This window comes from Caenorhabditis briggsae (genome assembly GCF_000004555.2).
Source record: "Caenorhabditis briggsae complete genome, chrIII, whole genome shotgun sequence".
NCBI lineage: Eukaryota > Metazoa > Nematoda > Chromadorea > Rhabditida > Rhabditidae > Caenorhabditis > Caenorhabditis briggsae.
In genome coordinates this window covers 1,538,415-1,562,648 of record NC_013490.2, presented here as the reverse complement: position 1 = coordinate 1,562,648, position 24,234 = coordinate 1,538,415, and the positions used below count along the sequence as shown (strand labels likewise).

At 37.1% G+C, this 24,234-nt stretch overlaps 8 protein-coding genes and 1 non-coding gene across 9 annotated transcripts in view; 4 read left to right on the top strand and 5 right to left on the bottom strand.

Annotated features, from left to right (window-relative positions):
* Cbr-snf-2 overlaps positions 1 to 2,988 on the top strand; it is a gene marked incomplete at both ends in the record, with an annotated part of 5,030 nt that extends 2,042 nt beyond the window's left edge. The window contains 5 exons of the mRNA XM_045243402.1: positions 330 to 705; positions 1,034 to 1,274; positions 1,326 to 1,450; positions 2,170 to 2,478; positions 2,878 to 2,988. Of these exons, the coding sequence (XP_045095796.1) occupies positions 330 to 705; positions 1,034 to 1,274; positions 1,326 to 1,450; positions 2,170 to 2,478; positions 2,878 to 2,988 (1,162 nt within the window). The remainder of the gene's footprint in view (positions 1 to 329; positions 706 to 1,033; positions 1,275 to 1,325; positions 1,451 to 2,169; positions 2,479 to 2,877) is intronic.
* The window catches only part of CBG15776, a gene marked incomplete at both ends in the record, with an annotated part of 29,297 nt that extends 23,848 nt beyond the window's left edge, over positions 1 to 5,449 (bottom strand). Inside the window, 6 exon segments of the mRNA XM_002640839.1 lie at positions 3,732 to 3,838; positions 3,892 to 3,961; positions 4,196 to 4,388; positions 5,173 to 5,293; position 5,295; positions 5,334 to 5,449. Coding sequence (XP_002640885.1) covers positions 3,732 to 3,838; positions 3,892 to 3,961; positions 4,196 to 4,388; positions 5,173 to 5,293; position 5,295; positions 5,334 to 5,449 — 608 coding nt within the window.
* Positions 772 to 853, bottom strand: CBG29046. The gene has a single exon. It is a non-coding gene (tRNA).
* A 253-nt stretch (positions 5,450 to 5,702) lies between the features above and the next one.
* CBG15775 lies at positions 5,703 to 8,532 on the bottom strand (the record flags this gene model as incomplete). Its single annotated transcript, XM_045243401.1, has 6 exons — positions 5,703 to 5,823; positions 5,866 to 5,942; positions 5,992 to 6,084; positions 6,970 to 7,065; positions 8,104 to 8,334; positions 8,476 to 8,532. 6 exons carry the CDS (start codon positions 8,530 to 8,532, stop codon positions 5,703 to 5,705), a joined length of 675 nt encoding a protein of 224 aa, XP_045095795.1.
* Positions 8,533 to 8,718: 186 nt separating this feature from the next.
* On the bottom strand, positions 8,719 to 10,014 carry Cbr-frg-1 (the record flags this gene model as incomplete). The annotated part of the gene is given in 5 exon segments (XM_002640837.1): positions 8,719 to 8,964; positions 9,316 to 9,429; positions 9,480 to 9,779; positions 9,782 to 9,878; positions 9,926 to 10,014. Coding segments are annotated over 5 exon segments (846 nt in total), but the record flags the coding sequence as incomplete, so codon positions are not given.
* An 811-nt stretch (positions 10,015 to 10,825) lies between these two features.
* Positions 10,826 to 11,267, top strand: Cbr-ubq-2 (the record flags this gene model as incomplete). The annotated part of the gene is made up of 2 exons (XM_002640836.1): positions 10,826 to 11,051; positions 11,107 to 11,267. The coding sequence occupies 2 exons, from the start codon at positions 10,826 to 10,828 to the stop codon at positions 11,265 to 11,267; spliced, it is 387 nt and encodes a 128-aa protein (XP_002640882.1).
* Positions 11,268 to 11,421: 154 nt separating this feature from the next.
* Positions 11,422 to 13,107, top strand: CBG15772 (the record flags this gene model as incomplete). Its single annotated transcript, XM_002640835.2, has 4 exons — positions 11,422 to 11,610; positions 11,663 to 12,000; positions 12,058 to 12,438; positions 12,906 to 13,107. 4 exons carry the CDS (start codon positions 11,422 to 11,424, stop codon positions 13,105 to 13,107), a joined length of 1,110 nt encoding a protein of 369 aa, XP_002640881.2.
* Positions 13,108 to 13,889: 782 nt separating this feature from the next.
* CBG15771 lies at positions 13,890 to 16,244 on the bottom strand (the record flags this gene model as incomplete). The annotated part of the gene is made up of 5 exons (XM_002640834.1): positions 13,890 to 14,105; positions 14,287 to 14,412; positions 14,910 to 15,140; positions 15,337 to 15,543; positions 16,116 to 16,244. 5 exons carry the CDS (start codon positions 16,242 to 16,244, stop codon positions 13,890 to 13,892), a joined length of 909 nt encoding a protein of 302 aa, XP_002640880.1.
* Positions 16,245 to 17,373: 1,129 nt separating this feature from the next.
* Positions 17,374 to 21,934, top strand: CBG15770 (the record flags this gene model as incomplete). The annotated part of the gene is made up of 5 exons (XM_045243400.1): positions 17,374 to 17,496; positions 18,360 to 18,747; positions 19,574 to 19,904; positions 20,674 to 20,920; positions 21,725 to 21,934. The coding sequence occupies 5 exons, from the start codon at positions 17,374 to 17,376 to the stop codon at positions 21,932 to 21,934; spliced, it is 1,299 nt and encodes a 432-aa protein (XP_045095794.1).
* Between the last annotated feature and the right edge of the window lie 2,300 nt (positions 21,935 to 24,234).

Sequence of the window (24,234 nt, the reverse complement as noted above, 5' to 3'; positions counted from 1 at the left end):
CTTAAATAGCCACTTCATTTTTCGAGATATGCGCCTTTAAAGTTGGTGTGCCTCTTCGCAAACGCCAATGGGAATGCGACTACTACTTTAAAGGCGCATATTATCTCATGAACCGTAATAGCTAGAAAAATTTTGTCAACTGCAAAAATGTGAAATAGAAGATTCTACATATTTCTAAACTATTTTGATCTATATAGCTACAGTAGTTTTTGAGATATGAGTCTTTGAAATTAACGCGCACTTGGATAGGGAAACCTAACTTCAAAGGCGCATATCACATGAACAATTTCAGCTAGAACAATTTTGTCAACAGTAAAAAAAAATTCCAGAAACTTCGTAATAAATCCTTCCACTGGTTTCACCGATTTCAACAGCATCAACTGGGCAACATTAGGAGCCGTTGCGGTCTGTTGGATTCTAACCTCCATCATCCTGATTCGTGGAATGAAAATGATTGGAAAACTCTCATACTTTACCGTAATCCTACCATATGTTATTATCGTAATCCTCATGATCCGTGGTATCACTTTGGATGGCGCCTCAGCTGGCCTCTACTTTCTTTGGGCCAAATCCGACTTTAGTTCTCTTTGGAGCCTAAAAGCTTGGGTTGGGGCAATGACCCAAATCTGTTTCTCCCTTTCTATTGGACAAGGAGGACTCATGAATATAGCGTCGTATAACAAAAAGTCGTATAATTGGTATAGGGTATGTTTTTTTTTTTTGGAGTTTAGAACCAACAAAAAGTCGTTTAAAAAAAGCAAAAAAGACATCCGATCAGGATGAGATTCGAACTCACGCGGGAAAATCCCAATGGATTAGCAGTCCATCGCCTTAACCACTCGGCCACCTGATCACCGGGAGAAGAGAGGAGCGGTGGGCGATGACAAGGAAGCGGGAAACCGGAGGGCGAGAGGCGCAGGGAGAGAGGGAAGCGCGAGAGCTGAATTTGGAATTTTTGGTCGAAGGGGGGGGGGTGGGTACTGTAGCTTGCTTTTGCACCGACTGGTCCAACTTTTATCGATTTTTTTTCTAGGATGCTTACCTCCTTGTCCTTTGCGACACCATGATGTCTCTTCTAGGAGGTACCGCTGTGTTTGCAACGCTCGGTTTTCTAGCCAAACAACGACAAATCGAAGTTCCAGCTGTTATAAAAGAGGGACATGCTCTGGCATTCATAGTTTATACAGAAGCTATATCTCAAATGCCAATGCCTTATCTCTGGCACGCTCTCTTTTTTTTGATGCTCTTTTTGTTGGGAATGAGCACGGAAATCGGTAAATTTGGGATTTTCTCAATGGAGCGCATTTGCATTCTTTTTGTTTCAGTGATCGTGGAAATCGTTTGCTCATGCTTAACAGATCGTTTTGGATATCTTCGACGTCATAGATGGCTTACTGTACTCATGGTGTCTCTCACTTTCTTCTCGTTGGGTCTTGTGATGACAAGTGATGTGAGTTTAGGGGCTTGTATCTCAAAAGATTGTAAAGCTAGCATATTGTTAACTACAAAATGTAGAGCATAAAATTTTACATATTTAATAGTTTTCAGTTTTTTATTAGCTTTACTAGTTTTAGAGATATGCGCCTTTAAAGTTTGCAGACCCTCTGGCGTGCGGCAAGGAAACGCTCCACTTTAAAGGCGCATAACTCAAAAACTACAAAAGCTAGAAATGTGTCATTTGTTACAAACTTGATGAGCATGAAATTTTACACAATATAAACGTTTTCAAACTTCCATAGCTACAGTAGTTCCTGAGATATAGTAGTTCCTGAGAGGGCGGTCTCTTCTCTCGCGCTCACCCTCCCAGGAGGAGCGGCGCCCAACTTTAAAAGCGCATATCTCAAAACTGCAGTAGCTAGGAAAATGTAAACAATTACATAATTGATAAGCATAAAATTTTACACAATTTCCAATGTTTAAAATTTCCATAACTACAGTTGTTCCTGAGATATGCGCTTTGAAAGTTGACCTCCCCGACGGAGCGCCAGAAAAGGGTAACACCTACTTAAAGGCGCATATCTCCGAAACCACGTTTGCTATCAAAATTGTGTCAATTACAAAAATATAGAACATTTAATTTTACACTTTTTTGTAGTCAACAACTTTTTTTTTCTAGCTACAGTAGTTTTTGAGATATGTGCCTTTAAAGTTCCAACATCTAATTTCTAGGCCGGCTACTACTGGTTCGACTTGTACGATGAGTATAGTGCAGGAGTTTCTGCAACCCTGGGTACGGCATTTATGTGTATTACAGTAAGCTTTTGCTATGGACTCGAGAATTTCCGAAAAGACATGACCGAGCTGTGGGGTGAGCCACAAAGTCGACTGGCGAAATGGTTTGGACCGGCGAGTTATGTATGGGTTGGAATGTGGATTGTTATTACTCCGCTTTGCTCAATCGGGGTTATGGTAGTTTTTGTGGTTAATCGAAGATACCCATATGAGGGAGATGGAGTTAAGTATCCACCGATTTTTGATGTAAGTCTGAAATAACTCGAAACCCATAAAAGTTAGAACACAATTTAAAATTAGCAAACTGTAGAACGTAAAATTTTACACATTTCACCAATTGGAAGTTTTTTGATAGCTAACATGGTTCTCGAGATATAACTGTTTGAAGTTATCGCTACGAGAGAGCGCGAGCAGCGGTAGCACACAGAGGAGACGCAGACACCACTGCCTGCGTCTCCAGCTATTGCGTGCTCCCTTTCCCTCTCTGTGCAGAGAGCTCTCTTCCAACGCTTATATCTAGGCTCCTAGCAAAGCTATCAAAAAATTTCCAACAGACAAAATGTGTAAAAATTTATGAGCTACAATTTGCTTTTTGAATTTTTAGAATAGCATTTTTAGTTTTTGAGATATAAACCAAATTTCCAGGTCATTGGCTGGTTCGTCACTTCAATCCCATTCTTGGCTATCCCCTGTTTTGCGATTTACACAATTCTAAAGTTCCGAAATGACAAAATCCTCTCCGCGGAGCATTTATGATCCAGAAACAGCATCCGGCGTTTGATAGGGTCACTAAAAATTGGCCGGAATGGAAAAAAGTGATTGGCGATCAGTTGCCAGATCAGGAGCCCGGAGATGATGACGTGGAATTTGTGGATGGCGATGAGGAGGAACAAGAGGAGTCGTTGATTGAGTAGAACTTATTGATTTAATGATTTAGTGGAATGAAGGATTAGTTTAACTGCTTTCAATGTTGTTCTAAAAGCACTCGTCAACTTTAAAGGTGCATATCTCAAAAACTACGTTAGATAGCAAGATTTCGAAAACGTAGAATTGTGTAAAATTTTATGCTGAGCAATTTTGTAATTGACTACATTTCGATAATTTTCCTAGTTTTTGAGATATGCGCCTTTAAAGTTGGCGCATTTCTCCTCCTCTTGGCGCGCTCCCTTTCACTGGCTAGAAAACGCGCGCCAACTTTAAAGGCGCATATCTCAGAAACTACTGTAGATATCAGAAAGTTGCCAACTGACAAGATGCGTAGAATATTATGCTGAGCATTTTTGTAATTGACCACATTTAGATAGTTTTCTTATTTTTTGAGCTATGCGTCTTTAAAGTCGCGCGCCTCTTCGCCTGACGCCTAGGGGGAACAACTTTAAAGGCGCATATTTCTAGAACCGGGATAGATATAAAAAATCTGAAAAATGGGAAAAATTCTGTAAAATGTCCACTTTCAAACTTTTAAAACTATTTATTAGTGATAATAATTATAATGCATTTTCTTATGGATCAAAATCATGCATCCATAAATGAGTCCAGCGGTTGGCAGGATGCAATAAAAAGTTAGCCAATAAGTATCCAGAAAATCGATGGTGGATGGTGATTTCTGAAATGGTCTAGTTTTAACTAGTTAGGCCACAAAAGTTAGGCCACACAAACCATCGGGTCCTCATAACATAAACCAATCGCATCGGAGACTAGGACACAGACGGTGGAAGGGGAGCAGTCACTGAAATGGGTATAACTTGAGAAGGAAAAGAGATACGACAAAAACATTTTATGACAATTGTAGAATATTAAATTTCACACATTTTTCTAGTTGTTAAAATTTTGGTACCTACAGTAGTTTTTGAGATATGCGCCTTTAAAGTTAGCACGCCACCTTGGCGCCGGCGCGCTAATTTTAAAGGCGCATATTTCTCTTAAAAAAGCTTTCAGAAGCTAGATTTTTAAAACATTTTACATATTCCTCGTACAGTATCTCTCAGGGACCACATTTTCGGTTCCATTAACTCGAAATTCACCCAAAATCGCCCATTTTCCAATGTCTCTCCTGCAAAACACGTTGCGTAATGGCGGAGCATCGTAATCGGAGCATTTTCGTTGTGTGGTAAATGGGAAGTAAAGTGGAATGATTTCAGTGTCTTTAGTTTTGTCTGAAAATAACATTGGGAGAGTCATGCGCCTTCAAAGTTGGCCAGAGGCCCCTTCTTTTTGAGTGCTCCCCCACCCGCAGCCCTTCAACTTTAAAGGCGCATATCTCAAAAACTAATAAAGCTATCAAAACATTGTTAATCAGTAAAATGTGTTAAATTTAATTTTACATGTTTTCACAGTTGACAATTTTGCTCTAGCTAAATTAGTTTTGGGGTTATGCGTCTTTAAAAACGACCTCCCCGGCGCCCCTTCCTTCTCTCGCGCCCGCCCTCCCAGAAGGAGCGGCGCAGGCAGGGTAGGCTAACTTTAAAGGCGCATAACTCAATATCGAATGAAGCTACTAAAACATTGTTAACAAACAAAATATAGGAAATTTAATTTTACACATTTTTGCAATTGGCAGTTTTGCTCTAACTCTTCTAGTTCGTAAGTTATGACTCACGGATCGGACAGCATGCTTCCTCTATAGAAGTAGTGTTGCTTGGACAATCTTTATTCTCCTTACAAAACGGTTCCACATTTTTGTAAGTAAAACCATCTGGGCAATAGGATTCTGGAGATTGTCCTTTTAAAAATTTGAGACATCTGGACAGACAGACACACATCACAAAACCTGTAACAGAAGCCCCCCCCCCTACACTGTCAACTTTGAGCTCAATTATCTCGGTTACTGTAAGAGATATCAAAAAGTAGTAAACTGATGAAATGTTACTGATATTATGATAAACAAATTATTAGTTAACAGATTCTTGATATCTTTTACAGGAAACGAGAAAAATATACCTGTACAACAAATCTTCATACTCCTATCACAATAAACTCCCATTCCACACTCCTCATCGTTTTTGCAGTTTTGCTGTAGTCGAATCGCACGACTTCCAATTCTTTTGCATTGTCCATAGTGTCCTATAAACCTTTATTGAGACATTCTCAGTAGAGCGCACTTGCCTAGACAACAAACTTTCTCCTTGGGGCTACAGTAACCATAGTGTTGGCATCCCTTGTTTCCTTGAAGCCCCGGTTCGCATTGTTGAGAGCTACAGTAATCCACCTGGGGTACTGTAGTTTGGTCTTCTTGGGTGATGGTTGAAGGGAACAGGAAAGAGATTATAGAATTGAAGTTAACATTTTTGCAGTTTCTCAAAATTTGGGAATCAAATCAGTCGAAAATATGACTTTTAGAGTTTCAAATGTGGCAAAATTTGGGAAACTTTAAACTAGAATTTTCAGGTTAAAAAACGGATTTATTTACATAAAGAAAGACATTTTCAAAGACACTCATAAGTTAAAAATGAGCCAAAATGACCCAATAATCATCGCCTTCTTGCTCCAAATTGTTGCTCAGCCTTGGCCTTAATCTCATTGTAGAAGCACTGCTTCATATTCTCAAATCTATCATAGCATGGCACATACGAGTAGTCCAGTTTGGTCACTCTGAAATTCCATCTATATTTCCGTGTATCCAGATGTCCTTACCTATCTGGTCGCTGATCACAGAATGTTAGACACTTCTGCCCAGCCAATGTGGTTGTGACACCGTTTCGAACACAGCACTAAACAATTTTTTTGCATTACTGTAGGGTTACTGTAGGACTTAAAAACCTGAGTATGATCTCTCCCTTGAGCTGCACAGAAATGCATATCGGCTGCTGCTTCAAGCGGGCAACCATCGGTTTTGAAGTACATTCCTTGGAGCTGAAACATGGGAACGGGTTTAAAGTCGCGTAACTCAGGAAGTACGGTAGATAGAAAAAAGTTGTGGACTAAAAATATTTGTAAAATTTGATGTAGAATATGTTTGTAGTTAACACAATTTTTTTAGATAGCGTGGTTTTTGAGATATGCGCCTTTAAAATTGGCGCGCCCTCGGAGTCGGGCAAGAAAGCGCGCCCACTTTAAAGGTGCATATCTCAAAAACTAGGACAGCTATCTAAATTTAACCGATTACAAAATTGTTGAGCACAAAATTTCGCACAATATTTACTTTTTAAAGTTTTACTACCTACAGTAGTTCCTGAGATATGCGCCTTTAAAGTTGGAGAATTTTTCATTTAGGCGCCAGAAAAAGGGGCACCTACTTTAAAGGCGCATATCTTGAAAACCGTAGTAGCTAAATCAAAATTTCAAATTCGATGTTTTTTGTTATAAAATTTTGCGTTTTTACAGTATAGAGAACTTAGATAGCTCCATTGCCTCGCGAGATACAACACGAGAATTTTCACTCCTTTATTGAACAACAAGCTCTAACTTTAAAGGCGCATATCTCAAAAACAACGCTAGCTATCAAAATGTTGAAAACTACAAAACTGTCTAACATTCAATTTCCTACATTTCACTTGTTAACACATTTTTTCTAGCTACAGTAGTTTTCGAGATATGCGCCTTTAAGGTTAGCATGTTTCCTCCTTGGCGCCGGGCACACCAAGCGACGCGTTAACTTTAAAGGCGCATATCTCAAAAACTACGTTAGCTATCAAAAAGTTGTTAATTGTTGAAATATGTAAAATTAAATTTCCTACAATTCCCTAATTAACAAAAATTCTCTAGCTACAGTAGTTTTCGAGTTATGCGCCTCCTTACCGCATCCTTAGTGTAGCTATTGAAATGACACTTATTCAGACAGGCATCTGGAAGTCCCCGTTGTTCGCAACATTGACGGAAGATGAAGTTGGGATTCTGGAAAAAGGAGAAAAAATAAAAGGGAAAGTTCTAGAACTTTGAAACATCAGGGGCAATTATGGGGGTGAGGGATAACCGGATATGTGTACAGTTGCGCAATCCGAGAAAATTATACCCGTGGCGAGATATAGTGGGGGTAAAGTGGTGGAACGTAATAAACATAAAATGAGAGTATAGGCCTAGAACAATGGTGGCCTAACTTTTGCAGGGGCGGCCTAGAAACATTTCTAGGCCACTCATGCAAAAGATCATACTCATTTTGAAGCCATTATCCAGACAAATCGAATACAAGTTGTTTCATTGAGTTTGGACAAAAACTAAGCGAGTTATGTGCAAAAGGAGTTAGTGGCCTAACGTTTGCATGGATGGCCTAGAAATTTTTCTAAGCCAAGATTATACTCATTTTGAAGCACTTGTCAAGGAAAATCTAATGCAAGTTATTTGATCAAGTTTGGACAAAAACAAAGAGAGTTATGAGCAAATTACACTGGTGGCCGAACTTTTGCAAGGGTGGCCTAGAAATTTTTCTAGGCCAAGATTATACTCATTTTAAAGCTCTTTTCAAGCCTAATCTAACCCAATTAATTTTATTCGAATTGATCCACAACTGAAAAAGTTACAGCTGAAATTAGTTTCTTGAATGTTCCAAATTTTAAAGACTACCGTAACCTGTAAAAATTTATATTTTCTAGGCCATGTTTATACTTAATTTGAAGCCGTTTTTAAGCCTAGTCCAACCCATTACGTTTCACTGAGTTTGAACTAAAACTAAGAAAGTTACAGCCAAAAGAAACTTCTGGAATGACCCAAAAACTTCAAATCATCATAACTTTGCTAATTTCCAACCAATTTTCTTGGTTTTTGGCTTAAAATGACCCTCAAAACTTACGGTGTACTGTAAAAGTGTAGAATTCTCGTAATTCGGCAAAGTGGACTCCACAGAAGACCCTCTAGAAGATTCTCGACGCAGACCGAAGATGTTGTTTTTGGTGGCCTGGATTTAAGTCAATAGAACAATTTTTTGCTAAAAACTACCTTAAATTTTGGAGGGGTTTCTCTGGAACTCTCTTGTGAACCCAAAAGCTCTCTCGAATTCGTCGAATCTATAAAAATGCCATCCACTTTCTGGGTCAACGCACTTCTCGCCCGATTTCTAGCACATCCGTACTGTCCACAAGAGTATCCAGGCTGGCAGGACGACGGGGAGCATGAAACGGCGGGTGGAGCAGCACAATAGGATGAGCCACACACTCCAGAAGTGACACACTAAAAGGAAAAAAAATAAAAATGAAAGTGGTGTGATGCGGAGTCGAGCCCCCAGCTTTGCGCGCAAGGAGCAGGCGCGCTAGCCAGTAAGCCACCGGGTGCATCAGCTACACTTCCCGCGGAGGGCAATGATGAACCTACCGCGTTTGCCAAAGGGGAAGCGGCGAGGAGAAGTAGGAAAGCGAGGATTTTTGGCATTTTTATGATTTTTCGATACATTTGCCATCCCTTTTTATACCCTTTCCGGTAGAACCGGATATGCCCAAGACCAATTTCGTACTTGAAAGAAGGCCACGGCCTTCATTTGGTTATTTATTCAGGAAGAAAGAGGTATACAGTGGGAAAATGTACAGAAAAGAGGAATTTTTTTAGAAAATTAGGAGATCAACAATATCGATCCGACTTCATTTTCATGCGGCGATCCAGTAGGAGCTCGTGTGCACTTCCCTCCGCTTGCGCCTTCTTCACACCCTTCCGATCTTTGACATCAATTGCGATATGGCGATTTTTAAGGTCCACTTTTGAGTGTTGGTACATTTTCACGTAGGCTGTTTCGCAGTCCCTCGCATTCTTTCGGTCCTCAGCTGATCGCCAATCCACTGGTCCTTCTTTGACGGCGTCGGTGCGGATCTGAAAGAAATTTGAGGCTTTTAGAGGGTTTTTGAAGCAAATTTGGTTGATTTTGAGCTAGATAAGGTTGAAAATCCGTCATTTTTAGTCTAGAAAGCCTTTTTAAGCCATTTTTCGCCTCCTTCCAGCTCAGTACGAATCTAGAGGGAAAAATATGATTTTTCAAACTTTTTATAGGCTATAATAGCAAATTCGGTTGATTTTAAGCTAAAATAAGCCTAAAATCAGCAATTTTTGAGCTAAAAGTTCTTTGAAATAGGTATTTGAGCCAGCTCTTTCTAGCTCGATTTTCAACGATTTTTAGCCCAATTTTGCATCAAATTTGGCTAATTTTGAGCTAGAAACGCTTACATTAACCATCTCATTCTCAGTGGCAGTTCTGCTTGCCACGTGGACATTTCCCTCTTTGCTAGCAACGGTAGACAGGAAAAGTGGCGAGGCGACGGCTTGGAAGGCGGTTTTTCCCTGGAAATTGGAATTTTTCAGCCTTTTTGGCTTAAAAACACGGCACTTACGTCTTGGAAAACGAGCAAAAACTGTTCTCGCACTCCAATAGCTTCTGAGAAGGCGACAAGCTGGAATTCTGAGTCTACGCCCACATATCTGCCGAATCCAGTCTTCAAACTGATTTTCGAGTCGTCGGGGGTCTTAACCAGCGCGAAAATCTCCTCAGGATTCGGTCCCTCGCCTTCTGGATGTGGAAATCCTATGGTAAATTTTCCATTGTCCATGGCTGCGATATAGGTTCTTGTAAACCCCTTTTCTCCACTCGCCACCTCGATAGCCACATTGATTCCTCCTTTCATATCGTACTCTCTGCAATTTTACGCCATCCACCGTTTTCCACAGTGTCCGGATCGACTTTCTCGCCTTCGTCCTTGTTCCTCTTCTTTTTATCCTTTCCAACTTTGAATCTGAAAGAAACTGGCTTTTTGGTGAAAATTTCAATGAAAATTCGTACAAATTCTTTTTACCAGCTTTCAGCTTCAATCCGCCACCCTTCACAGCATTGTAGTCACCGCCAGGCATTTTTCTGAAAATTCGAAAAATTATTTTTTTTTGGAAAACTCATTTTTAGGGTAAAAGTAGCTGAAAATAACGAATTTTGACCTGAAAAATCGAATTTTCAACCTATTTCTCAATACTTTTTACCTAAAAACTAGAAAAATCCTGCGAAAAACAAGAAAAATCAATAGAAAACCCGGAAAAATAAATTCAAACCGCTCGTAAATCGTACGGCTCTCTACCGTACCTGCGTCTCGCATCGTTTTCGTGGCGAGACCCGCCGCGTCGGCGAAACGGGTTTTGGTGCCTGGGCCTAAATTTTTCAAGCCTTTTTTCCTGAATTTTGGTTATTTTTCGTCATTTTTCGTCGTTTTTTTCACAAAATTTGTTGAAAAATGTGATTCTATCGAGTTTTCTAACCAAAAAATGCGTATTTATCGTCAATTTTGGTTGAAAATCAGCAGTTTTCAGCTAAAATTTTTCACCGACAGAAATTCGTTTATTTAGCTCCAAATGTCTCTTTTTGTTTGATTTTTAGTGAGAAATTGAGCTGTAACCGATTTCGAGTGCAGAAATTCGATTGTTACACATTTTCACATTAATTTTGGTTGAAAATCGACGATTTTTGAGCTTAAATTTTTCATCAACAGAAATTTAGTTCATTTCGAACTAAATTTTTTCTCGTTTGTTTTTCAGTGCGAAATCTAGCTGTGACATCTATTAAATTATGAAATGCGGTTATTACACATTTTCGAACGACAGAACTAGTTTCGACAGCCATAAATCGATATTCGTTCGCTTGCTTTTTTCTTCTCTTCCCCCCTTCTTCACCGCCCTATTTCTGTAATTTTCAGTCATGCAAATCTTCGTCAAGACTCTGACGGGTAAGACAATTCCCCTCGAAGTCGAGGCCTCCGATACCATCGAGAATGTCAAGGCTAAGATCCAAGACAAGGAAGGAATTCCACCAGACCAGCAAAGATTGATCTTCGCCGGAAAGCAACTCGAGGATGGACGTACTCTCTCCGACTACAACATCCAGAAGGAGTCCACTCTCCACTTGGTTCTCCGTCTTCGTGGAGGTTTGTTTCGTTTTTTAAGCGTAGAAAGAACAATTTACAAGTCTAAATTTTCCAGGAATCATCGAGCCATCGCTCCGTCAGCTTGCCCAGAAGTACAACTGCGACAAGCAGATCTGCAGAAAGTGCTACGCTCGTCTCCCACCACGTGCCAGCAACTGCAGAAAGAAGAAGTGCGGACACTCCAACGATCTCCGCATCAAGAAGAAGCTGAAGTAATCTTCGTTCGCCTTCGTTCATCTGTCGGCAAATAAATCGTTAATTTTAACTGAATATGTCCTCCATGTGCAAAACGTAATTTTCGTAAATATTGAATTGGAAATGTCCAATCTCTTTTCTTTGTCAAGTGATCATACAAAAAACAAAAAATCAGATGCTCAAATCCCTCTTGCGGGCAGCGGCGATAGCCACAAGGCCGGGTCCTCTAGTTAGACGTCAGATCTCTTTCACAGCAATGTTAAGGAGTGAGAGTCTACCTAAAGAGATAATTAATCTGGAACGGGTCCAAGTTAGAAAACTAAGAAAAAGGCGGCCAGTAGCGTCTTCAGTTGTGCCAAAATCGGTGAGAAATTTAGGTTTCTCAGTGCCTCCTTAGAAAACCTACCTAGATTCAGCTCAGGGAACCATCGGTGGTAGCAATGGCGCTATCAGAATCAGTGAATCTGAATGATATTCTAATGGACGGACATCTCAACGGAATGTACAATATAACATCGATCGACGACGAGGCAGATGACACGTTGCATTTTGTGAAGAAGTTGGAGTACACGATCAACCCAGCGGAGTTGAGTGAGATATTCGTGTTTCGAGATGGCGTCGTGGTGTTTTGGAATGTGGACTCCAGTCAGAGATCTCAGATTTTAAGGGAGTTGGAGAGATACGCTCAGTCACCGTATGATTCCAGAATTGTCATGGATGAACAGGACAGGATGTTTTATAAATTTTCAGAGCAGTGAGTTTTTTGAAGAGTTGAGCAAATTTTTGTGCTAAAAAGTTCATTTTTTTTCAGATCCACAGTCTCCTCAATCCGTCAGGACCGATTCTTTCTCTCTGGCAAACATCTAGAAGCCTTCCACGGCTCCAACGAGGCCATCCTCGAGAGATTCGCTTTATCTCAAGCGTTCGCAGCTTCTGTGAAAATTGGCGTATGGGAGAGTCTCCTAAACAACCTAGCCGAGCCTCTCTCGACGACTACAAAATCGTTGACACGTGGAAAAATTCCGTGGAGCCGGAAGGAGGCGTTGATGAGATCTGGAGAATTCGCGGCTTTAAGACATTCTATCAATTTGGATTGCACACTTTTGAATAAGGATTTCTATTGGGAGCGACCGGAGCTGGAGAAGTATTATATGTTGGCTGGGCGACATTTCTCGTTGGATAGGAGAATTGGGTGAGGAAAAGCTTAAAAATCAAATTTCCCGGCAAAAATTCATCAAAAACGTTATTTTCCTGCCTACCAAATCCAATTTTTCTCAAAAATTCAAATTTCCCGCCTAAAAATACATAATAAATCTCAAAAATTCAAGATTCCTGGTTAAAAAAATACCCTAAAATAGCTTAAAATCGACTAAATTCTGCTGAAAAAATTCTCTGAAATTCACCTAAAATAGCCAAAAATGGACCTGAATTTTCAAAATTCCCCGCTAAAAAACCAATTTTCAGAAATTTTGACCCAGAAATCATTGAAAACTGAAATTGCTCAGCTTAAAATTATCTGAAAATTTCCAAAGGCTGAAAAATCGCTATTTTTCTTCCAGAGACTTAAAGTTGGACCCAAAAATCTCACTTTTTGCCCAAAATTCAAATTTCCCACCTTTAAAATCCCCCAAAAATTCAAAAAAAAATCCCAATTTTCAGACTGCTCAACAAACGCCTGGACTACTGTGAGGAGCTAGTGAAAATGGTGGACAACACAATTGCACTCCGCCACGCGTCCCATTTGGAATGGATGATTATCATTTTAATCGTCATCGAGGTCATCTTTGACGTCTTCCATTTCGCCGATCGATCGCCGAAATCTGTGATTATTGTGCCAGCAACTGATAACGATGATAAATAGATTTTTTTTGTTTCTTTAGATTGCTCATTTTCCAGCGATTCGAGTGATACCAAATTTATCCAAAATTGATGGCCTAGAAAGGTTTTTCTAGGCCATCAATTTTTAGGCACTTTTTCTTCCATTTTTTCAGCCATTTTTATTCCAAAAAAATTCCGGAAAATTTTTGTAGTTTGTAGTCTATTGTCTATGATGGCCTAGAAATTTTTTCTAGGCCATCAAAGTTTTTTTTTTTTTTTAATTTCCTTTTTTCATCAAATTTCCCTCATTTTTAGGCACTCTTCCCCTATTTTTCTTCATTATTCAGCAATTTTTATTAGAAAAAAATCCAGAATGTTTTGTAGTTTGTAGCCTAGAATTTTTGTCTCCCATGGAAATCCCTCATTTTTCACCCATATTTTCCAGTGATTCTTCTTGTCGGTTCACGTGTATATTTTGAATTTTTTAATATTTTTGAAATTCTGAAAATGTTGGAATTCCAGAATTTTCGGAAACATTGCTTTTTCGAAATTTCGAATCTTTTTGAAAATAAAAACACGGAAAATCTAAATTTCCAGAATTTTTTTTGCTGAACTTCTGAAAAATCTGAAAATTCCAAAAAAATTTTTTTTCGAAAATCCAAAATTTTATGGGTTTTTAGAGACTTTCCGCATGATGCATCGAAAATTCCAGCTAAAATTGTTTTTTTCTAAAGTTCTAAAAAATCTGAAAATTCCAAAAAAATGTTCTGCTGAAAATATGATGAAAAAAATTTTTTTTTTTCAAAAATTCAAAAGTCCCAACATTTATTGATTTTTCGCAGTTTTAGTACTAAATTCTCGATTCGACGATACATCTGAAGATTGAGTCGTCGTCCGTTGACCAGCACGTCTTCCAAACGTTCGTTCCCAATAGCTGTATCTCGGTGGAGAGGTAGTTACTGTAGACGAACTGCACGGGGTTACTGTAGCTTCCGCGTTTGTAGTTCTTGGTTTTGGTGGTGTGGAAATTGGTTCGAGGGTCTGGAAATTGGAAAAAAAATCTGAAATTTTAAAAAAATTTCTGAAAAAAAAATTTAACAAAATTTTTTTTTGAAAATTTTTAAAGTTTTTCGCTTTTCATGTCAATTTTAAGCACTTTCCTAAAAATCAAAACTTTCCAAAATTTCGAAAAAAAAATTTTTTTTTCATAAATCCAGCCTACCGAATATCTGGGCGGCTCATCCGGATTCGTGGGTCCAATTGGAATTTCTCTGAGTATCATCATGCCTGGATAGAAGCCAATTGGTCCATGATGATGATGAGCAAATAGTGGTTGGGGGCGGCGGAGCTGGAAATTTCAGAAAAGTGAAATTTTTCCAAAATTTTCAAGTTTCGATTTTTAGTGATTTTATTGTTTAGAATGTGGAGTTTAAGCAATTTTTAGCCATTTTAGATTCGAAAATTTGCACTTTTTTCACTTTTTTTTTTGAAAAATTCAAATTTTCCTTAAAATTTTTTTTTTTTATTTTGGCTTTCTAAATTGTAAAAGACTAAAATTGTGATTTTCAGCAAATTTCAGCTATTTTGGATCCAGAAAAGCTAGATTTTCAATTTCTTTGAAAATTCAAGTTTTTGAAAAATTTTAAAGACTCAAATTAAAAAAAAAAAATTTTCAAAATTTCTCAAAATTCAATTTTTCAGGATTTCTGCTGTCTAAAACTGTGATTTTTTGCAATTCTCAGCCAATATCAGTTCAGAAAAAAAACTAAATGTTTGATTTTTAAAAATTCGAAAAATTCAAAAAATTCAAAAATATTTTTTTTTTCAAAATTCCCAAAAACCCACATATTCCTTATTTCGGACAAACTGAAAGAGTATCGCTGCACAGGTGATGATGAAAAACACAAAAATCGACCACGATTTGATTACTGTAGCCGTTGGATGCGCCTCCATCATATCGAAATATACAGTAGTCATGTTGGATTTTAGGCATACATTTCTGAACAATTCTTGGGATTCCGGAGTATCCAGGGTAGCGAGATTCACTAGAGCGAACATTATTACAGCTCCAGTTGTCTGAAATTGTGAATTTTGTGAAAAAATTTTTTATCTAAAAATTGTTAAAATTGCTTTAATTTATACATCTCCTTTGAAAATTACGCTCAAAAAACGCCCAAAATGCCCGAAAACAGCCAATAGTAAAAGTAAGTCCGCAAACAACGAATTTGACGATCATTTCTCTAAAATTCAAAAATTTCAGTAAAAAACTCACACAAAACGCAAAAAGCGGAATCAAAAGTCCACTGACATGCGACATGAGCGATAGAAATGCGACTAGAGTCGTCATAAAATAAATGAAGCTCAAAAATGAGCCATTTTCCTCATTTTTTCTTCCAGACTTTTTTTCGGCGTCCGAAATGACTATAGGGCCGACACAAGCGAGTAGCCAGTGGAGGAGAACGTAGAAGGCAAGGGCTGTCTAGAAAAAATGCTAAAAATTTGGGAAAAAACGATGAAATATGAAGAACTTCAGCTGAAAAATCGCTAAAAGTCGGATATTTTCGCTTGAAGGCGCATAGAATTGAATTTTAGTTGGAGTCTCACCACGAACACCGTAACCTGGACTATTTTTAGCAATTTTGTTGAAAATATTGCTAAAAACCGCTGTAAAATAATGAAAATTAGCTCAAAAAATCAGAAATATTTAAAAAATGTGATTTCTTAGAAAAATTTCAGAAATATTAAAAAAAATTAGCTGAAAAACGCTAAAAATCGATATTTTTGCCCCCCGTAAATCCACACCCTTTAAAGGCGCATAGAATTAAACTTTGCTTGGAGTTCCCACACGAATACAGTATCTTAAAAGTTTTTAAGCGATAACTTTGCTCAAAATTGTCAGAAAATGATGAAAGATAGCTCAAAAAATTGGGAATTAAAAAATATACAAGTTAAAAAAAAATTTATTTGAAAACTCGGCGAAAAACCGGTTACTGTAGAATTCAAACCAAGAACTCTAAAAATTCGGTTTTTTAAAGCAATTTTCAGCCATACCTCACTGGTAAACGCTAGAAACCAAAACTCGATTTCCTTGTAGATTCGCTGGATTACTGTAGGCTCTCTTCTGGGCATCGGCAACTCGATAGCCGTCTCCATATTATCCTGTTCGCTCAATGTGCTCATTTTCTGCTTAGTTTTGCACTTTCAACACTTTGTTTTTCTTTTTTCTGAATAGAGCGCTTTATCAGGGGAATTTGATTTGAATTTACCGCTAGTAGACTGGTGACGTTTTCGAGAAATAGAAATTGCGCGCGTAATTTGAATTTTTAACTAAATTGTGTGTTTTCAGGTCGAAAACAAAGGCATCTCTCCTGGGAAATCATCTAATGGTTGCTCTTTAAGTCTTCTTGTGCTCTTTTTCTCAATTTTTCTCTTTTTCCTTTTTTTTCTTTAAAATAAATTTTTTTTGAAAATAAACTTGTTTTTAACCTATGTAAAATTACATTTCTGATTTTTCGAGCCGATTTACATAATTTTCCATCGATTTTAAGCCAAGTAACAGTCAAAAAACTAGGTTTTCGTGGTGAGACCCGCCGCAAAACTTTCAAAATCTACAGTAACTCATTTTTTTCCAGAAAAAATTAATTTATTTCAATTTTAGCGAACTTCTTAAATTTAGCCTTTTTAATTTCCGATTTTTTTGACCCTATTTTCAGCATTTTTCCCCCATTATAAGCGATTTTATCGCTAAAAAACGTTTTGGGTTACTGTATTCGTTGTGAGACTCCAAATAAGTTTTAAGCCTGCGCGCCTTGATTGTGGATTTACGGCGGGGCTAAATAATCTATTTTTTAGATTTTTTTAGCTATTTTCCAACGATTTTTCAGTGATTTTAAACTGTTTTTTCAGCGAAATGTCATCATTTTTCTCTCTTCTCCAATCCTGTGATATGTGATATATGATTTTTGATTTTTTGTTTCAACATTTTTTTCTTTTTTTCTTTTTCTTCTTCAAATAAAAAAATATTTTCTGTTCTTCTCCTTTTTCCAATTTTCTATCTCTTTTCTTATCTTTTAACAGAGAGATTGACATTCTCCGTCATCACCAATGCATCAGATTTGACGACGCATTGCGGACAAGGCGAAAAATTAGAATTTCCACGTTTTTTGATGATTTCTGACCGATTTTTGTTGGGGTTTTTGCATGTTTTGCGACGTAGACTATCTCTAGACCTTGATAATTTATAATTCAGTCGATATTCCCCCAATTTTTGGCTCGAAAATCGCTTTTTCGGAGATATCCCAATTTCCAGATGCATCGAGCACTTCTCCACGTTTCCAGACGCGCTGGAGCCGTCAGAAACTTGGCTTCCACTGTAGAAGGCGACGCTTTCAGGCTCAATGAGTATAGTTCCAAGTATTTGGGACATCGGAAGGTGGGGAAATTGGAAAAAAAAACATTTTTTCGGCAAAAATTCAAGTTTCTAGATGGGAAAATAGCTATTTTAGCTAATTTTTAGGTTCAAAAGCATTGAAAAAACGCTAGAAAATGCTAAAAATCGAGATTTTGGAGAATATTCACAAAAAAGTGGAAAAAATTTTTCTCAAATTTTTAGGCTCAAAATTCTAGTTTCTAGGTGAAAAACTAGCACTTTGAGCTAATTTTTGATTTCAAAAACATCAAAAATCGCTAAAAATCACTTTTAAAAATTAGATTTTTAGCAAAAATCCCGAAAAAAATTCAAAAGTTTCAAGCTCAATTTTTCCGAAAAATTCAAATTTCTAGATGAAAAATTAATGATTTAGAACGATTTTTTCAGTCCTAAAATCGTCAAAATTTGCGATTTTTGACAAAATAAAAATTTCAAAAAATTGGAAAACTAAATTTTTTAGTGAAAATCCAAGTTTCTGGGTCGAAAACCAGTGTGTTTTCGGCTCAATTTTCGAGCTAAAATTGTCAAAAAATCGATATAACATGCCAAAAATAATGATTTTTGGCAAAAAATTACAAAAAAATTGTTTTTTCAAAAAAAAATTTTTTTTGGAAAAATAAAGTTTTTTTTTACAATTTCAGCCGATTTTTGAAGCTAAAATCATCAAAAAATTGCTAGAAAGTACGAAAAATCTAGAAAGTACAAAAAAAAAAATTTTTTTCGAATTTTTCAAAAAAAAAAAAAATTTTTCCGAAAAAAACAAGTTTTTGGGTCAAAAAATGGCAATTCCAGCCGATTTTCGTGCTAGGAACACCAAAAAGTAGCTTTAATTGCCCCTAAAACCTTCAAAAATCTATGTTTTCCAGGCGGCGTTCACTGAAAAGCTGGAAATCATAAACGCCGACGACACGCCAGCCATCCCAATCTACCGTGTCACCAATGCCGTCGGCGATGTCATCGACAAGTCTCAGGACCCGAATTTCGACGAGCCCACCGCCATTAAAATGTACAAAACGATGACCCAACTGAACATAATGGACCGTATTCTGTATGATTCTCAGCGTCAGGGACGCATCTCCTTCTATATGACGTCGTTCGGCGAGGAGGGAAATCATGTGGGAAGTGCCGCCGCGTTGGAGTCCCATGATTTGATCTATGGACAGTATCGAGAGGCTGGAGTGCTCTTGTGGAGGGGCTACAGTATGGAGAACTTTATGAATCAGTGCTACGGAAATGCTGATGACTTGGGCAAAGGTAATAGGGATGAATGGGGAAAGTGCTCAGAAAATGAGTCAAAATAAGCTAAAAATGCGTTTTCAGCGCTAAAAATGGTTTAAAATTAGTCAAAATTGGTTCAGAATCGACTAAATTGAAAAATGAGCTAAAGTTGCGTTTTTCGGGATGAAAATGGGTAAAAACACACTAGAAATAGCTGAAAATCGAGAAATGAATCAAATTTGCTGTTTCGGCTCTAAAAATGCCTCGAAATAGATCTTTTAAAGTGAAATTGCGTCGTTTTTAGCGTTTTGAATGGCCTGAAATGCTTTGAAATTGGCTTAAATTGGCTTAAAATTAGTCTGAATTGGTTCAAAACGCTTAAATCGGGCTTAGATCTGCTTAAAATGGCTTTAAATCGGCTGAATATTGTCTAAATTAGCATAAAATTGGCCTAAATGGTCTAAAATTGCCTTAAAACTAACTCAAAGTAGCATAAATTGACTTGAAATAAGCTTAATATGGCTTTAAACGTGCTCAAAATATGCTCAAAATGGCCTAAATTGACTTAAAATTGGCCTAACTTTGCTTAAAATGGCCTAAATTAGCTTAAAATTGACTTTAAATTGGCTTAAATTGGCTTAAATTGGCTTAAAACTGACTTAAATTTGCCTAAAATGCCTTGAAATTGGCTGAAAACTGACCTAAATTGGCTTAAAAGTGACTTTAAATTAGCCTAAATTGGCTTGAAATGGCCTTAATTAATTCAAAATTGACTTGAAATTGGCCTAAAATGCCTTGAAATGACTTTAAATTAGCCTAAATTGGCTTAAAATGCTAATAATGTGAATTTCTTCATTTCCAGGTCGCCAAATGCCGATGCACTTTGGAGCCAAAGAGCGTAACTTTGTGACGATCTCCTCCCCCCTCACCACTCAACTACCACAAGCCGTCGGCTCCGCCTACGCATTCAAACAACAAAAAGACAATCAACGCATCGTCGTCGTCTATTTTGGAGACGGAGCAGCTTCAGAGGGTGATGCTCATGCGGCGTTCAACTTTGCAGCCACTCTCAAATGCCCAATTATCTTCTTCTGTCGGAATAACGGTTATGCCATCTCGACACCAACCAGTGAGCAATACGGTGGAGATGGTATCGCTGGAAAGGGACCCGCCTATGGGTTGCATACCATTCGGTGAGGAAAAAACTTGAAAATCGCTAGAAAATAGCTCTAAAATTGCTGGGAAATAGCCAAAAAATCGCTTAAAAATAGCCTGAAAATCGCTAGAAAAAATTGCTAGAAAATTGCTCGAAATTAGCTTAGAACGTAGCTTTAAAATAGCTCAAAACATCGCAAGAAAATAGCTTGGAAATAGCTCTAGAATCGCCTTTAAATCGCTAGAAACTAGCTTCAAAATCGCTAGAAAATAGCTCTAAAACTCGCTAGGAAATAGCTCTAGAATAGTCCTGAAATATCTCAAAAAATGGCTTAAAATCGCTCTAAAATCGCTAGAAAATCGCTCTAAAATCGCCTAAAATAGTCTTAAAACAGCTTCAAAATAGCTCTAGAGATCGCTAGAAAATATTTCTAAAATCGCTCTGAAAAAGCCCTGAAATAGCTCTAAAATCGCATAAAAATCGCTAGAAAATCGCTCGAAAAAAGCTTAAAGCTTGAGTCATTTCTGAGCTTTTTTGAGGAATTTTTAGTGATTTTCAGTGATTTTTGAGCTATTTTTGAGCGATTTTTGAGCTGTTTTGAGCTATTTTCGAACTGTCTTTTAAGCAATTTTTTGAGCGATTTTCGAGCGATTTTCAGAGATTTTTAAGAGATTTTTAGTGATTTTTGAGCGATTTTAAAGTCATATTTTCGAGCGATATTCTAGCTTTTTTCTAGCGATTTTAAGCTATTTTTGAGCGATTTAAGCCAAATTTACGTACAATCTATTCAACTTCTTCTCTTCCAGCGTTGATGGAAACGACCTCCTAGCGGTATACAACGCCACGAAGGAGGCTCGCCGTGTGGCTCTGACCAACCGCCCGGTGCTCATCGAAGCGATGACATATCGTCTGGGACATCACTCGACATCCGACGACTCCACGGCTTATAGATCAGCGGAGGAGGTGGAGACGTGGGGTGATAAGGATCACCCGATCACTCGCTTCAACAAGTACATCACCGAGCGTGGATGGTGGAATGAGGAGAAGGAGAAGGTAGGCATTATTTCGGTTACTGTAAGAGATACCTGATTTCTGTCAACTGATAAAATGTTTATCATAAGATGAGCAATCTTTTATCAGTTGGCGATTTTTCGATATCTCTTACAGTAACCCAGATAAATTAGCTTAAAGTTGGTTGTTTTTGAAGGCCAAAATATGCCAAAATTTACTTTTCACTTTGAGACAATTTATCTTACTGTAAGAGATATCAAAAATCTGTCAACTGATAAAAAGTACCTCATAAGATGATCAATCCTTTATCAGTTGACAGATTTTTGATATCTTTTATAGGGACCGAGATATGGGGGGCTTAAAGTTGATGGCCTTATTTTAGCTTATTTTAGACTGTTTAAAGTAAGCCAAAACAAGCCAAAAGGGCTATCAAACTTGAAACCCCTATATCTCGGTTTCGGTAACAGCTATCAGGAATCTGTCAACTGATAAATTGTTATTAATATTATGATAAATGTTTCATCAGTTGGCAATTTGTTGATATCTCCTACAGTAACCCAGATAGAGGCGCTCAAAGTTGACAGGCCTACTTTGGCCTTTAAAAAACCGTCAACTTTGAGCCAATTTATCTCGGTTCCTGTGAGAGATATCAAAAAGTGGTCAATTGATAAAATGTTCAGCATAATATCAGTAAAATTTTATCAGTTAACAGATTTTCGATACCTCCTACAGTAACCCAGATAGATTGGCTCAAATTTGATGGCCTTATTTTAGGTCATTTTTTACCGAGAAAAGCCAAATTTCGGCTCATTTTCAATCATTTTTCACTAAATTCAATTATTCCAGGACTGGCAAAAGGAGGTGAAGAAGCGAGTGCTCACGGAGTTCTCGGCTGCTGAAAAACGAAAGAAGGCTCATTATCACGACCTATTCGATGACGTCTACGATGAGCTTCCACTGCGTCTACGTCGTCAGAGAGATGAGCTGGATGCGCATATCAAGGAGTACAAGGAGCACTATCCAATGGACGGACTCAAGGAGACACACAACCACTAATTAGTAGCTAATTGGTAGCTAATTAACTCGATTTTTTGATTTTTTAAACTAAAAAATTCGGTTTTATTGATTGATTAAAATAGATTATTCTTGTAGAATTGGTTTTTTTTTTGTGTTTTTAAAAAATCCTATTTTTTAGATATCCTGTGCCATTCCGAGTAGCTCTTTGTGCATTTTTTGTGAATAGGTGCCGCATTTTTTTTTGCATATTTTCCACCTCCATATAGCATTTATAGCATTCATTGTGCTCTGATTTTATCGATTTTTCTCTTTTTTAGAATGAAATTGAATTTTTTTGGAAATAATTATTTTCCCCTTTTTTTTCTGGGGCAATTTGGACAAATGGATCTTCAAAAAATAGAAAAAATTGATTTTTCTAGAAACTTCAGCCAGAAATTCAAAATTTCTGAAAATTGGAAAAAACATTTTTTTTTAAATTTTTAACATTAATTTTTTTTTCATTCTTTACTTAAAAACTTTTTAATTTAAAAAAAATTAAAAATTAATTTTTTTTTTTTTTAATTTGATTCTGATTTTTTAAAATTTTTAAAATTTTTAAAAAAATAATAAATTTTAAAAATTAAAGAATTAGAAGTTAAAAAAGTTAATTTTTTGATTTTTCAATTTTAATTTTTTTTTTAAATTTTTCTATAATTTTCAGCTCTCAAAAAAATTCAAAAATCTTGTGTTTTCCACTGATTTCTTTCTTTCTTATCAATTATCATTTCTTATCAATTTCACTTCTTCTTCTTCTTTCTTTTTTCCCCCAATTTTTTCTCTGCCTTCTTTTCCCCCTCTCTTTTTCTCTGCGTCTCTTATCTCTCTCTCTCTCTCACCATCTATCGGTTTCCCATCTCGTTTATTGTCCATGTTCTATGTTCTTTTTTATCTTTTTTTGCAAAAAAAAAAATAATTAAATTGGAAAATATTTTTAAATTGGCCTAAAAAATTTGAACATTTTCCTTTTTTTTCGAAAAAAAAATCCGGGAAAAGGCCTTTTTTAAACGCGCTCCATTGAGAAATCACTCTAAATTAGAGAATTCACAGTTCTCAATAGAGCATATTTGCTTTTTCCTGTCCAAAATCCTTTTTTAAGGTTAAAACTTCTTCAGAATGCCAAAAATCGATGATGCATCGGATAGAACGTGTCTGGTGACAGCAGCAACAACTGATGGAAATGATAATGACGCGTTTGTGGAGGATTTAATTGGTGAGATAATTAGCGAGAGATAATTATCACCAGATTTTGATTATTTTTCTAGTTAACCAATTTCTTGTAGCTAGCTTCGTTTTTGAGATATGCACCTTTAAAGTTAGGTGAGCTAAAAGTCAGTGCTAAAAAAAGAAGGATCAGAAAACACGCTCTATCTCAAAAGCAAAGAATTCTAGCTCAATTTTGTCAATTGCAATATTGCTCAGCATAAAATTTGACACATGTTTGTAATTGACAACTTTTTTCTAGCTACAGTAGTTTTAGAGTTATGCGCCTTTAAAGTTGCCGCGCGCGTTCTGTCCGTCGGACGACTACCCTTTAAAGGCGCATAACTCAAAAAGTACTGTAGCTAGAAAAAAGTTGTTAACAAATAAAATGTGTAAAATTTTATGCGCTATCTTTTACTAGACAGCAACTATTTGTTAGCTTGTTTAGTTTTTGAGATAAACGCTTTTAAAGTTACAGTACCCTCTCTCAGATGCTCCTTTTGTCCGCGTCTCTTCGCTTTAACTCTTTTTGGCTTTTTTAGGTCAAATTTTTTTGAATAAAAGTGCACATTTGAAAAATGACGCCTTATCAGGCATAGTGTCAGGCCCTGCCAGGCGCGAAAAGCCGCGAAAAGTTGGTCGCGGCAAAATTTCAAAAAAACTTTTTTTAAAAATAAATTGATAAAAATGTTGCCAAGCTAAACTTGATAAGGAACCCAATAATACAATCCAAAAGAAAGTGAAGAGAGACGCAGAGAAACGAGAGTGTCTAGCTGTCTGCGTCTCTAACGACACTTCGCCCACTGCGCCTATAGGATACATCAGCTTTAAAGGCGCATATCTCAAAAACTACTGTAGTTATCAAAAAGGTGTAAATTACAAAAATGTGTAAAATTTTATGCTGAGCAATTTTGTAGTCGACAAATTTTTGATAGCTATTTTAGTTTTTGAGATATTCGTCTTTAAAGTGAGTGACCCAGAAAGCAGTAGATGGAATATAGCTTGATGACGTGTTGTTTACAAAATATTCAAACTTTTCAAATTTCCCGCCAAAGTCAAAAAATGTGGGGGATCATAAAATTAAGTAAGTTTTGTAGTTT